Genomic DNA, 15,636 nt, shown 5'->3' with positions numbered 1-15,636 from the left:
CCTGCACTCGCCAGAGTTTGGAAGAATGGGGGAGATCCCACTGAAACCTATTGAATATTGAAAGACCTACATGGAGTGGATGGGACAGGATGTTTCTTCTGTATGGGGGAGTCAAGGACCAGAGGGCACAACCTCAGAATACAAGGGAGACCCTTGAGAACGAGAGAGAAGGAGGAGGAATTTATTTAGCCAGATAATGGTGAATCAGTGGAGTTCATTGCCACAGACAGGTGTGGAGGAAAAACCTTGAGTATATTTAATGCAGAAGTTGGTAGGTTCTTGATCAGTCAGGGTGTCAAAGGTTACGGAGGAGAAAGCGGGAGAATGGGGTTGAGAGGGATAATAAATCAGCTATGATGGAATAGCAGAGCAGACTTGATGGGCTGAATGGCCTAATTCTGCTCCTATGCCTTATGGTCTTAACATGGTAAGTTTGGAGTGAGGTGCAGGCAATGTAGATGATGAAGGACTTCCCCAAACATCCCAACAACATCTTGTTAATTCCGGCTTCAAATTCAATTGACAGGCTTGGCCTTGATGGACTGAAGATGCAGGTAAAGAATTATTTTCTTTTGATCATATTCATCGGTGCATCATTATGAACGTGGTTACCATTTGTGATCTCCTCAAAATGCTCTGTGGATATTCTGGGAACTGTTCCGATCGGTTGGAAAGAAAGAACAAATGAAATTGGTACTGCATTTACCAATGACTGGTGTCACAGTGCGTTACTCTTTTGCCATCTGAACGTCAAAATGAAGCTCCAATCTCCATATGTGTCAGCAGTTTGGTCCTCATGTAAAATGTTTTGACAATCGCAGAGCTATTTACACTTACAGTGCTATGCTTGCAATAGAGTATCACATTATATTTTATTTTCTCCTCGACCCCCCCCCCCACCTTCTTATTCTGGTTTTTACCCCCTTCCTTTCCAATCCTGACGAAGGGTGTCCGCCAGAAATATCGACTCTTTATTCCTCTCCATAGATGCTGCCTGGCCTGCTGAGTTCCGCCATCATTTTGTGTGTGTTACTCTGGATTTCCAGCATCTACAGACTCTCTTGTGTATCTGATTCCCCTATCTGGACATATCTCACTGCACTATAAATGTCCGGGGACTTGTATACAACTGCCCTCGATGCTTTATGCCTCTTGTTGTTTCTGAGCTCTGCCCCAGTCTAATTCCAGCTCTGTATTTTCAGTTGCTGTTGTCTTGCCACCAGACATAGATCATGCTTCATAGTCTCTGCCCATCAGGAATGCACCAAGGGCGATGGCCAAGAGCACCAGCTTGTAGGCTGATGAAACTGGAGCAGAAACAATGTTCCTTCACTGGGTTTAATTGGGTCGTAACCAAGTTGGTTAACATAAGAGCAGAATCAGGCTATTTGGCCCATCGAGTCTGCTCTGCCTTCCTATCATGGCTGATTTATTATCCCCCTCAACCCCATTCTGCAGCCTTCTCCTTATAACCTTGCCACCCTGACTAATCAAAAACCTGTCAACCTCTGCTTTAAATATACCGAATGATTTGGCCTTCACAGCTGTCTGTAGCAATGAATTCCACAGATTCACCACCCTCTGTCTAAAGAAGTTCCTCCTTATCTCTGTTCTAAGGGGATGTCCTTGTATTCTGAGGTTGTGCCCTCTGGTCTTGGACTCTCCCACTATTGAAGACATTCTCTCCGTGTCTACTTTATCTGGTCTTTCAATACTTGGTAGGTTTGAATGAGATCCCCCTCCCACCAATCCTTCTAAATACCAGTGAGTACAGGCCCAGAGCCGTCAAGCACTGCCCGTAAGTTAACCCTTTCACTCCCAGAATAATTTTGGTGAGCCTCCTCTGGACACTTTCCAAAGCCAGCACATAACGTGCCCAGAACTGCTCACAATACTCTTAAGTGCAGACTGATCAATGCCTTATAAAGCCTCAACCACTTTACCACTTCCCTGGGTTTGATTACTGAGCAGCAGTAACTGGATACCTAAATGGTATCTGCTTCTTCTAAACATTTGTAATTTTGGATCGTTGCCCAGTTTGAGCAAGAGATCACCATCTGGCTGTCAGTGGGCGGGCACCGAGCACTCTCAGACTCACACTGAAACCTGTTTCTCTGTGCAGGGTACCAATGGATCTCAGTTATGGGATACAGCATTCGCCATCCAGGCCTTTCTTGAGGTGAGTAACCTTAGTTACCACAGATCATCGAACACTGTGACCTGGGTGAGTGTGCTGCCAAAATTGTCACCCAGGACGAACAGGTTTTGGAGCATGATGTTATGGAGGTATAGAGCACAATGACGTTGTGGGGGTACAGGGCACTGTGATGCGGCGGGGTTATGCGGCGCTGTGATGTCCCAACAGGACTGAGGAGTTACGGGTGTGCAGAGAGCCTGTTGTGACTGGAATTGTTTACTTTGGAGAACGGAGGCCAAACGCAGACTTGGTGAGATGTATAAAATAATGAAGGACGTGAGTGAAAAGGCAGAAGAAGCCAGTTGATAATGAGGGAACATGGATTGAAATTAATTGCTGAAAGGGATTAGAGGAAATCTGAGGACAAAGAGAATCCACCCAATGGGTAGCAGGAGCCTCGACTTCAAATGGGACCTCGGTGGTTCAGCTGGTGCCACTGCCTTGTGGAATCGGGAGACTGGAGACTCAATCCGTCCAGAGTCCAATCCCACCTTTGGGTCTTGTCTGTGAGGAGCTCACACATTCTCCCTGTGACCATGTGGGTGCCTCAACATCCCACCTGGGTGCTCTGGTTCATCTCACGTCCCCAAAGATGCGCGGGTTGAAAATTGCCCGCAATGTAGGGGAGGGGTAGGACCTCAGGGGGGCAGTTGTTAAGAGAAATGTGGTGTTGATGTAGGATTAGTGTAATTGGGTGGTTGATGGTTCGTGTAGAATTCAGTGGAACAAAGGGCCCGTTCCTGTGACGAGCCTCACTCTCTGACCACATCCCTCCTACAGTGTCGGCCATTAACCCAGTGAGGCCTAACCAATGTCTGTAGAACTGTAACCATTAGCACCAGGTTTCAAAAACTACTCTTCAAATGAACCAGTTATCACAAGGAAAGACCAGTCATTTAGCCTGGGATTCCTACATCCATTCCGTAAATCCTCCCCAGCTCTCCTGGTGTGGAGGCCGGGTCAACTGAGCTGATTCACCACAACTTGCAAATTGGGCCTGGGAATTCGATCCTCGGGGGAAGGAGGGGTGGGAGCGAAATGCTCTGATATCCAACTGTGGGAGGAGTGTCAGCTGGGCTTGTTCTGTGCTGCTGAAAAAGAAATCCCTCCCTGAATCTGTGCTCACCTATCTTTAAATGATGTTCAAAGTAAATTTATGATCAAAGTGTATATATATGCCACTTTGTCCAGTCCAGAGATTAAGTTTCTTGCAGGCATACTCAATAAAGCCATAATAGTATAATAACCATAAAAGAATCAAGGAAAGACCTCACCAACTTGGGTGTTCAACCATTGTGCAAAAGACAACAAACTACGGAAATATAAAAAGGAATAAATAATAAATAAATAATGTTGAGAACCTAAGATGAAGGAAGAGTCCTTGAAAGTGAGTTTGTTGAGCACTGGAAAGTGCAGTCAGTTACTACTAAACCCAATGATGCAGGCTAAATGAGAGGACTACTTAACCCGTGATTAAATGGTCACATCGTTTCTGCGCCCCTCGGCACTGACGGTGCACAGTAACATAGTGGCTATCGCTTCGCCTGACAGCCCCAGTGATCGGGCGAGTGGGGTTTGATTCCTGCCACTGCTTGCGAGGGGGTTTGCGTGTTCTCTCCGGGACCGTGTGGGTCTTCTCCGTGTGGCCCCGTTTCCTCCCACACCCCAAAGACGTACGGATTAGGCTTAGTGAGTTGTGGCCATCCCATGTTGGTACTGGAGGCTTGACGATACTTGTGGGTTGCCTAGCACAGTTCCCGACAATTCGATCTGACGCAAACAATTCATGTCACTCTATTTATAGATGTACCTTTGACAAATAAAAATAATCTGATTTGTTGCCCACCTTCTGTCCCGCACGTCTGCCTAACCTGAACATGGGCAGATTAGACTTGGGATTTTTACGTTTTGCCCTCTGACCCCAACTCATTTTGGGATGATCAAAATCTAATGCTGAATGACCTCTAACAGTAAACCCAATAATCAGCCTACGTCGTTGTGTGTTCTAACAATGGACTGAGTCGGAATTCTGCGTGCTCCTTTCCAGGCTTGGGGGTTTCTGGATTAGTTATCCAATAGGATAATCATGGAATACAGTTGGGTGCAGTCATGTACTCTTGATGTTTTTATCCCTTCCTTTGGAAAATCACAAATTCGCTAATAAAGAAGCCTTGAATGAAATCCTGAGCTTTTACTAAAATCTTTCAGATGTCTGAAGGCTGAAGATCCAAAACCTGAGCTTAGTAATGGATTTGGCATCTGTATATCCCACTGCCAATTCACATTGTGATCGATTAGGTAGAATGCAAAAATAGATGAAGACCCAGAAAGTGACAAATAGGAAATAGATTTAACTTGGCCAACTTCACACTACTATATACATGTAGTTTTTCTAGTTCTGCATGTGATTTGATAACTTCTGATGTTTTCTTTGATGCAGGCAGGTGCCCAGAATATCCCAGCATTCACTGACTGCCTTGAGCAGGCCCACGCCTACTTCGAAGTCACGCAGGTAACGTCCGATGCTGAGGGTAAAAATAACTATTGTTACATTCCATCTACAGAATCAGAATCGGGTTTATTATCACCGACATGTTATGAAATTTGTTGCTTTGTGGCACCAAGAGATAAAAATTACTCAGTTACGAAAGTAAATTAACAGTTCAAAAGTAAATAACGAAGCAGTGTTGATGGGTTCATTGTCCCTTCCGAAATCCGATGGCAGAGAAGAAGCTCAGTGTGGGTCTTTAGACTCCGTTACCCCCTCCCCTGCTGTAGAAATACAAAGAGGGTATGTCCCAGATGACCACGGTCTTCAACGATGGATGCTGCATTCTTTCAAGTGGATATTGTGACCGGATGCTTTATTTTATTTTATTTAGAGATGCAGGGCAGAATAGGCCCTACTAGCCAAACAGGCCACACCGCCCAGGAACCCACCTATTTAACCCTAGCCTAATCACAGGAAAATAAGCCCCACTGCCCAATTGGACCCGTGTGACCAACTAACCTACTGACCGGTACGACTGTGGGAGGAAACCGGAGCACCCGGAGGAGATCCACACAGTCACGAGGAGAGCGTGCGAACGCCTTCCAGACGATGCCGGAATTGAACTCTGAACTCTGATGCCCCGAGCTGTAGTAGCGTTGCGCGAGCCGCTATGCGATCGTGGCGCCGGTGATACGAATCACTTTTGTATTCAATGAGATTCCAATAAAGGCATGAAGTAATGCTAGTGCTGGAAATCTGAAATGGAAACAGAATACAGGTGTCCCCCGCTTTTCGAACTGTTACGAAAGACCTACATTAGTTCCCTGTTTTCGCTAACAGAAGGTGTTTTCACTGTTACGAGAAAAATCAATGCGCACCCCGCGCAGCTGCTCTCCCCAGATTCGGAACGGCATTCTCGCCGGCATTGCTTAAACACGAGCCTGTGAGCAGCCGTTTGCAAGATGAGTTCTAAGGTATCGGAAAAACCTGAAAGAGCTCGTAAGGGTGTTACACTTAGCGTAAAACTAGATATAATTAAGCGTTTTGATCGTGGTGAACGAAGCAAGGACAAAGTGAGTTTGGCTTGTGGAAGTTGATGAAGATGATGTTGAAGAGGTTTTGGCATCCCATGACCAAGAACTGACAGATGAAGAGCTGATACAATTGGAAGAGGAAAGGATAACAATCAAAACCAAATGCAGTAGTGAAGTTGTCCAGGAACTGAACGTGAAGCAGCTGCGTGAGATTTTCGCTGCAATGATAAAGTATGACTTTAATTTTGAAAGGGTACGTAGGTTTAGGGGATATTTGCACGATGGTTTGAGTGCTTACAAAGAACTGTATGATAGAAAAATGCGTGAGGCTCAGCAGTCAAGCAAGCCTTCCACATCAGCCACAGCAGACGACGAACCTTGACCTTCAACATCGAGGCAGGCAGTCATAGGAGAAGATGAGCTGACTGCCCTAATGGAAACAGACAATGATGAGATGACACCCCAGTGTCCCACCACCCCAGCCCCCAGGCCACGGACAGATCCCGATTTGCGGAGAATGCAGCGGTAGCTGGGAGACACACAGCACATCTTTAAGAAAAAAACCAAAATAAACATGCTAATTAATTAGGTGCCGCCCGACATGTAATTGCCAGCCCAGATCAGAGGCGATGCAATCGGCAATCGCCTCTGATCTGTGCCAACAATTACGTGCCAGGCGGCACCTAATTAATTAGCATGTTTATTTTGGCTTTTTTCTTAAAGATGTGCTGTGTGCCTCCCGGCTACTGCTGGACTCCTGCGTGCCTTGCGGCAATGTATCAGTCGGCGGCCTGGAGGGTGGGGGCCACTGCACCACCCCAACATCCGACGACTCAGCCTAACACACCACCATCAGTGTGCTCTGCACTGTCTTCCCAATTCCCGTAAGTGATACTACACTGTACATACATTATTTCTACTTTTTATAGGCTGTGTATTTTTACGTGTTATTTGGTATAATTTGGCAGCTTCGTAGCTTAAAGGTTACTGGAGAGAGTGTTTTTGCCGAGAGCGCTTGCGTGTGATTTTTGCTACGGACAACAGTGCAGGCAATGATTGTGGAAAAGTATTTCTACTTTATATAGGCTGTGTATTTATCATATCATTCCTGCTTTTACTATATGTTACTGTTATTTTAGGTTTTATGTGTTATTTGGCATGATTTGGTAGGTTATTTTGGGTCTGCAAACGCTCACAAAATTTTCCCATATAAATAAATGGTAATTGCTTCTTCGCTTTACGACATTCCGGCTTACGAACCGTTTCATAGGAACACTCTACCTTCGGATGGCGGGGAAACCTGTATTGTATAGACTCAACAAGTCAGATGGCATCTGTGGGGAGAGAAACAGAATTAATGTTTCTGCCTCTGTTCAGAGAATGTCATATAACCATATAACAATTACAGCACGGAAATAGGCCATCTTGACCCTTCTAGTCCATGCCAAACTCTTACTCTCACCTAGTCCCACCGACCTGCACTCAGCCCATAACCCTCCATTCCTTTCCTGTCCATATAGCTGTCCAATTTAACTTTAAACGACAACATCGAACCTGCCTCAACCACTTCTGCTGGAAGCTCATTCCACACAGCGACCACTCTCTGAGTAAAGAAGTTCCCCCTCATGTTACCCCTAAACTTTTTAACTCTCAACTCATGTCCTCTTGTTCAAATCTCCCTCACTCTCAATGGAAAAAGCCTATCCACGTCAACTCTATCTATCCTCCTCATAATTTTAAATACCTCTATCAAGTCCCCCCTCAGCTTTCTATGCTCCAAAGAATAAAGACCCAACTTGTTCAACCTTTCTCTGTGACTTAGGAGATGAAACCCAGGTAACATTCTAGTAAAAATGTCCAGTTACTAATGACTAATGTATTGTTAGGATGGCCCAAAATGTTTCAATTGCTTCTTCAAAAGTTGTCATTCCTCTGTAGTTCAAAGTAAATTTATTATCTAAGTACATATATGTCACCATATACCACCTTGAGATTCATTTTCTTGCAGGCATTTACCTAGAATAAAGAAATACAGTAGAATCCATGAGAAGCTGCACACCAAGTCCGATAAACAACCAGTGGGCAAAAGGATAAACTGAAAATGAATGAATAAACAAACAGTTAATTAATACAGAGAACAGGAGTTGTAGAGTCTCTGAAAGTGAGTCCATAGGTTGTGGGAATCAGTTTTGTGTTGAGGTGGATGAGGTTATCCACTTTGGTTCAGGAGCCTGATGGTTGAGGGTGGTAACTGTTTCTGAACCTGGTGGTGTGGGACCTGAGGCTCCTGTCCCACCTCCTCGATGGCAGCAGTGAGAAGAGAGTGTGGCCTGGATGGTGGGAGTCCCTGAGAATGGATGTAGGGGGATAGTGGAGTCCTACAAAAGTTCTATCAGTAATATATTTTTGTGACTGAGTGGAAGATGACCATGTTTATACAACTGCAAATTATTGAGGGATTTCTTTAAAAGCTGTGCAATTTTTACTGTTAAACCCATCCAACCAGGCATATTAACCACTAGTTTAACACCAGCCTGAGTATTAAAATCAAAAACATTGCAAGTACTGGAAGTCAAATCCAAAATAGTGCTGGAAACCAGAATGGAAAGCGGCCTGAAGTGCATTTGATGTGAAATATTTTGTTTCTTTTTCCGCACACAGTACATGACTGTAGAGTTTTCAACATCTCCTATTCTTACTTCAGCTTCAGTATTACATTGCAGTGTCGGTTCTTGCTGTTTAGAGTGTAGTATAACACAGGACAGCCCTTCAGCCTGTGATATTGTGCCGAACTGATTAACTGATGGGAGCTCGGTCAGGTACCTATCTGAGAATCCATCGCATTTGCTTTCTCCACCAAGGAGAAAGAAGTGAAATTTGATAGAGGTATTTAAAATTATAGTTGGTATAGATGAGGTACCCTATCTGAAAGCAAGCTTTTTCAGCCGAAGTTGGGTGAGACTAGAACTAGAGGTCATGGGCTAAGGGTGAAAGGTGAAATACTTAACGGGAACATGAGGGGGATCTTGTTCACTCAGAGTGTGGAGCGAGCTGCCAGCAGAAGAGGTGAACGCGAGCTCGATTTCAACATTTAAGAGAAATTTGGATAAGCTCATGGATGGGAGGATGGGAGGGCTATGGTCCAGGTGCAGGTCGATGGGACTAAGCAGAGTAATAGGTTAGCACAGACCAGATGGGCTGAAGGGCCTGTTTCTGTGCTGTAGAGTTCTATGACACCACCCCTGGCAGTGCGTTCCACACACCTGCCACTCCCTTTTAAAGTATATAAAAACTGCCTCACACATCTCCCTCAAACTTGGCTCCCTCACCTTACATGCATGCCCACTAGAACTTGATATTTCTACTCTGGGGAGAAAGATACTGGCTGCCTAATCAATCTGTGCCTCTCATTTTATAAACTTACGGTCCTCTCCTCGGACTCCTTCACTTCAGAGAAAACAGTTGAAGTCCGTCCAACCACTCTGTATAGCACGTGCTCTTTAAACCAGGCAGCATCCCGGTAAACAAGAGATTCTGCAGATTCTGGAAATCTAGAGTAACGCACACAAAATGCTGAACCATCTTGGCCCGAAACGTCGACTGTTCCTCTCCATAGGAGCATCCTGGTAAACCTCTTCCATATCCACACCAAAGCCTCCTGTAACGGGGCAACCAGACACTTGCTCAAACCCCAGGGAGGAGACCCTGGAGTGGGTTAGAAATGCTGGCCCTCGGTTAAGCTGACCACTTCGATGATCTTTCCATTTCCGGGCCATCCTCATATTCGTCATGAGCCACAAAGATGCTTTGACTCTGTGGATTTTCCTTTGGGCATCAGATAATGCACCGGTCAGCCCCCTTCTCTTCACCACCACCCCCCCACACACACCAATGTACGTGCCTGTTCTAGATCTAAGGTCCCATTGTCAAAAGCAGGAGGTTCATGGAGTGTGAGAACTCAGACATGTCTTTCCAGCCTGGCACTCTCCTGGAAGGCCTTTCTGGAGACTTTTCCATCATGGCCAACTTATTCATGTCCTCCACATCCTCTTTTTTTTAATTAAGTGCAATCGTGAACAATAGCCAGATCAGAAATGCTGATCAAGTCAACTAGTTCCCAAAGAGAACTCTGATAGGCCAGTCAGATGGTTCACTGCTGCTCAGAGAATAGGCACAAGGGTTGCTAGCCCCAGTACCCCAGAAACACAGCTGAGCGGTGCGGCAGAGGTATGTGCTATGCATTACCCGATCTGAAAGCATCATGTTGACTCATAACAGATCGTGTTCACGGTGGAACAGCTTGGTCAAGGATGGGGTGATCAGCATTGATGGACAAATTATACCTCCAGTACCCCATTATACCCTCTGTACTGCTCTGAGCTTTTGTATCACTTGATCTTGCTGCATCTCCGAGTGGGTGCTGGGACTGGCAATTGCTTCCCCGTGATTTTTGTGATATGCCAGTTTTGGGGTGACACAGTGGTGTAGTGGTTAGCGCAAAGCGATTACCCCACCAACGACCCAGGTTCGATTCCCGCCACTGTTTGTGAAGAGTTTATACATTCTGCCCGTGACTACGTGGGTTTGCTCTGGTATCTTCCCACCTTCCAAAGTTAGTAGATTAATCGGTCACATGGATGTGATAGGATGGATGTTCATGGGCTGAAACAGCCTGTTACTGTGCTGTATCTCTAAGTAAATTAAATATTAATAATAACATTGTACCACTTTTTACTGGGCGAGGTCACAGAGATTTCAACCCCATTCCTGTCTTTCCAAAACAGCTTCAATCTCTCCAACACGTGAGTCACCTGCAACTCTTGAATCCCCCACCCCTCCCCACAATGCCCTGTTTCAAGCTCTGTGTAAATTGATTTAGTATTGTCACATATCCTGAGGCAAAGTGGAAAAACTGACTTCCATACCATCTGTACAGATCTTTTCATCACGTGCTTTGAGGTAGCACAAGGGAAGGCAATAACATTGCACATTAAATTTGCAGTTATTTTGTAAATAATACTATTCTTTTGCACTACTGGTTAGATGCTAATTGCATCTTATTGGCTTTGTATCTGTACTCGGCGCAATGACAATAAAGTTGAATCTAATCTAATGTAATCTAAGGTGTTACCGCTACAGGGAAAGAGCAGTGCAGGAAAGCCGCAATGCCATGCAAGGTAGGTAGTGAGGACATTAAACACCAGACTCTGCAGATGCTGGATCTCCAGCACAATACCCCCAAAATGCTGGAGGAACTCAGCAGGTCAGGCCTGATCAAGGGTCTCAGCCTGAAACGTCGACTTATTCCTCTCTACAGATGCTGCCTGACCTGAGCTCCTCCAGCAGATTGTGAAGTCTGACAAGGGGACCTTTCAGTCGTCTAGTAACACTGGGATAGAAGCTGTCCTTGAATCTGGTGCACATGCTTTCAGGCTTTCATAAAGGGAATGCCTGGGGTGGGTGGGATCTTCAATCGCATTAGCTGCTTTCCCAAGGCAGAGGAGAAACTTCGAACTGATTCCACAATCTATGGATTACTTTCAAGGGCTCTACAACTCATGTTCTCAGTATTATTTATTTATTTATGTGCGCGTGTATTTGCACAGATTATCACTTGCACTTTGGTGTCTGTCTCGGGGTGTGCAAATTCTCATTGATTCTATTGTATTTATTTGTTTTACTGTGAATGCCTGCAAGAAAATGAATCTCAGGGTAGGTATATGGTGACATATACATTCTTTGCCTACATTTTAAACTTGAAAGTAAATTTATTATCAGAGTCCATGGGGGGGGGTGGGGAGGCTAGTTTCTGTGACGTGCTGAGCTGTGTCCACAACTCTGCGGTTTCTCGTGGTCACGGGCAGAGCAGTTGCTGTATAAAGCCATGATACATCCGGATAGGATGTTTTCTATAGGACCCAATTTCCAAACCCTCTCCTAGCCTAGTTCTCACAGCCTTCCTGGTCTTTTCCCTCCGCCTGACCGCTTGATCCCTTCCATCTCGGGGATTAATTTGCAGGATTCCTTCCCTCCTGCTGTCCTGCCTTATCTGGCTGCGTAGAAATGAAAATGTGAATTGTGGGTTTCTGACTTGATTCTTCCTTTTTAAGAAGTCTAAATTTACCGTTCTAATCTTTTCAGGTCCGAGACAATCCTCCTGATTATGACAAGTATTACCGTCAGATGAACAAGGTAACTTGCCTCCACCTCCCAGTGCATGTGTTCCTTCTTCTCCCAGTACCCCTCGTGCTGTAAAGTTGCCATGAATGACAGATAGAGTGGACGTGGAGAGGATTATTCCTATAGTGAGGGAGCTAGGACCAGAGGGCACAGCTACAGAATACAAGGAAGTCCCTTCAGGACAAATGTGATGTGGGGTTTCTTTAGACAGAGGGTGGAAATCATTGCCACAGACAACTTTGGAGGCCAAGTCATTGGGTATATTTAAAGCCAAGGTTGATATTCTTGATTAGTCAGGGCATCAAAAGTTACAGGGAGAAAGCAGAAGAGTGGGGTTGAGCAGGATGATAAATCAGTCGTGATGAGATGGAAGAGCAAATTCCATGGGCCAAATGGCTGAATTCTGCTTCTATGTCTTGTGGCTTATTTTACAAGGAGTGATTGATAAGTTTGTGGCCTAAGGTAGAAGGCGTCAATTTTAGAAAACCTAGCACGTTTATTTTTCAACATAGTCCCCTCCGACAGTTACACACTTAGTCTAGCGGTTGTGGAGCATACAGATCTTGGACCTGCAGAAAGAGTCCACAGCCGGGGTGATTGATAAGTTCGTGGCCTAGGGTAGAAGAATATGAGTTATACGGCTCTTGTTACGTGCACATGCAATTGAACACTTTGAGTGATTTTGCAGAAAGTTTGAAGTTAATAACTCATCTCCTTCTACTTTAGGCCATGAATTTACCAATCACCCCTGCTGTGGACACTTTTTGCAGGTCCAAGATCTGTATGCTCCACGACTGCTGGACTAAGTGTGTCCATGTAGGAGGGGACTATGTTGAACAATAAATGCACTAGGTTTTCTAAAATTGACTCCTTCTACCCCAGGCCACGAACTTATCAATCACCCCTTGTAGTTTGCCTTCAAAGTTATGCTTTTTTACACAGAGAGTGATGGGAGCGTGAAATACTTGCCCAGACTGGTGGCAGGGCTGATACACTGGAGGTATTGAGACAGGCATGTAACTGATGGAAAAACGGAGGGTTATATAGGAGGAAAGGGTTAGATTGATCTCAGACTAGATTAAAAGGTCAGCACAACATTGTGGGCTGAATGGCCTGTATTGCATTGTTACGTTCTCCTTTGCCTTCAGAGCATTGTACACTTTCTCCCTTAGCAGGCAGAGTACCAGAGGCAGGGAACAACTTGAATTGTGCCAGACATTTGTGTAAGGAATTGTCCAAATGCTTTTGTTGCGGAGAGCTGGAGACTGACGGGGGCGGGAGGTTTGAGGGCTTGCTGGAGTTAGCAGCAGAGGTCTGCTAACTGAGGGTTGAGCAAGAGCCCAAGCACTATCTTTGGACCTGACCGTGAGCTTACAGGATCATCCGTTTATCCACGGCTTGAACCCACACAGGCAGATGACGGAGGCAGAGCTGTGCAGAGATGGGAGGGGAAGGCGCAAGTATGAGTGGGGAGCAAAGCAGTGGCCCGTGCAGTAGTTTGGGGAAGTCGGCCAAGTCACAGCGTGGGGACAGAGCCAGAAACAAAATTTCCCCTCTGCCATTGCTCAGGTAACTGAGTACAAATCGGGATGTTATGTAACAGTGGAACAAGATGTTGGGAAGACCTCACCTGGAGTGTGTGAGCATTTCTGGTCACTGTAATATAGGAAAGATGTGATTACGCTAGAGGGGCCGTCACCAATTAACTGGACTCTGAAAACTCACCCTCGTTCCTCAAACACACTTTATTTGCAAGGAGAAGAGCACAGGCCCTGTCACCACTCTGTCCTGAAGTCAGAACAGAAAAATACTATTTTCATACAAAACTGACCAGCAGTTACGAATATTGAACAACTGGTATGTTCAGATTCCTTACTTGCAAGATCTACCTTGCAATGCAAGCGTTGAAAGTCAGTAGAAACTGCAAGCAACCAATGATACTTGTTCCCTTGTTGTTGTGTGTTCCTTCAAACCTCATCTTATCTTAGTAAGCCCAGTGGCTCCAGTCTCCTGCTGTGCAGAATGGAAGCCACCTTCATCAAAGTCTCACTTCAGAGGCCTCTCTCCCCTGGGTTGTCTGCACACCATTGATAAACTATCCTCGCCTGGACATCACATTAACCCTTAACTTACTGCAGCTTCCACAGAGGGTGCAGAGAAGATTCACAGGGACTGTGACTGTGCCAAGGCCCAGTTACGGAGGCAGCGGGCTTGCCACCGTGTTCAAAAAAAGCACTTCTGGCGCAATCTACTGTCTATTATCAATTATTAAAGTTCTGAGTTACATGTGTTTAAAATCAGTGGTATGGACCCTGTGCTTGATGTTATTGCTTATCGCCCTAATCCAATGTCTGCTTTCCCTCGGGATTCTCAGAATTCTTCGTCTCCATTATATTGCAGATAATGATTCCATTATATTGAACGGTGACAGGATTGTCATTGCTGGTGGTTTCAATTTTCTTATTAATGATCACTGAAATGTGAACTCGGGCAGTTGAATTCATGATCTTACTAGGCAGTCTACATACCAAGCAGGTCACTGAACCCACCCATTGACTTGCAATTCATTGACTTAGTAATGGCAAAAGGGTTAAATATTATCAATGACTCTCTGTCTGATAACACCATCTCTGATAATTTTTCTGTACAGTTTGATGTCCTCCTGCCTGTTACCAAGACCACAAAAGAAATTATAGTTTAAAAAGCATTTTTTTATGCTGCCACACAATTTAAAATTCTCTGAGCTGGCTAGTTTATCTGGCCCATGTGACCTAAACTGCTCAGTAAATGAAATGATTTATTCTTTCAACAATAATTTGACACAGCGGCCTCACTTACGGTTAAAAAGAAATCAATTGGTAACTCGTTGCCATGGTTAAACAATTCTGTCCGAGAGTTCAAGAGATTGTGCAGAGTAGCAGAGAGAAAATGGAGGGAAAACTAGGCTAGAAATCAACCACTGCTGTGTACATACATCTATTGATGCTTCTGGACACATCTTCAGTGATATTCCTGGAATCATCGGGTGTTTCGGGTCTTTCAACATCATACAACCTCCTCCAGGTGACCCAGCCAGGGCTGATCAGACCCCAGCTTGTGTCCAGATGGCTAGCTACTTATGACTCGGTGGCTCCCCTCTTTTCAGCCACAGCCATCTTGAGGCCCTCTCTGCCGCATCGGTGGTACTGTGGATGACTCTCCTTTTCCTCTCTCCCTCGATGCCCAAAATGCTGAAGGCTCCAACTAAAGAACGGGCTATGAATCCCCTACAACCAACCTCCACTGGGAGACACCTCGCTCTCCATCCAGCCTGCTGACAGTTGCTGACCAGTCCTGCGTACTTGGAGAGCTTCCTTTCAAAGGCCTCCTCCAAGCTATCTTCCCATGGGACTGTCAGCTCCAGCAGCACCACTTGCTTAGTAGACTCGGACACTATAATATGTCTGAGGAAGAAGTTGCCTCCTTTCATGCTGCTATATGCTCGGCAAAAAGAGCCCATTTTCCCAAGAGTATTACAGAGAATAGCGATGATTCGAGAATATTGTTCTCAACTATAAACTGACTGTTGAATGTGTCCCAACCATTCGCAGTATTTCTTATTAAGAAAATTACTTCCATTAAGGAGAGTTTAGCTACAGATATTGGTAACCTCTATAGCCAACTTAGTAAAAAGACAACAACTATTTCAAATTTTACAAGTATTTCTGATTCAGAACTCTGTAAGATTGTAACAA

The 15,636-nt window shown here is 45.1% G+C and overlaps 1 protein-coding gene across 2 annotated transcripts in view; it reads left to right on the top strand.

Annotated features, from left to right (window-relative positions):
• The window catches only part of lss (lanosterol synthase (2,3-oxidosqualene-lanosterol cyclase)), a 106,264-nt gene that overhangs the window by 50,477 nt on the left and 40,151 nt on the right, over window positions 1-15,636 (top strand). For both annotated transcript variants that reach the window (XM_072261168.1, XM_072261169.1), the window contains exons 11-14: window positions 527-554; window positions 2,123-2,179; window positions 4,638-4,709; window positions 11,864-11,914. In XM_072261168.1, the coding sequence (XP_072117269.1) occupies window positions 527-554; window positions 2,123-2,179; window positions 4,638-4,709; window positions 11,864-11,914 (208 nt within the window). The remainder of the gene's footprint in view (window positions 1-526; window positions 555-2,122; window positions 2,180-4,637; window positions 4,710-11,863; window positions 11,915-15,636) is intronic.

The sequence above is a fragment of the Mobula birostris genome, chromosome 6, assembly GCF_030028105.1.
Source record: "Mobula birostris isolate sMobBir1 chromosome 6, sMobBir1.hap1, whole genome shotgun sequence".
NCBI classification, from domain to species: domain Eukaryota; kingdom Metazoa; phylum Chordata; class Chondrichthyes; order Myliobatiformes; family Myliobatidae; genus Mobula; species Mobula birostris.
This window is presented reverse-complemented; position numbering and strand designations above follow the sequence as displayed.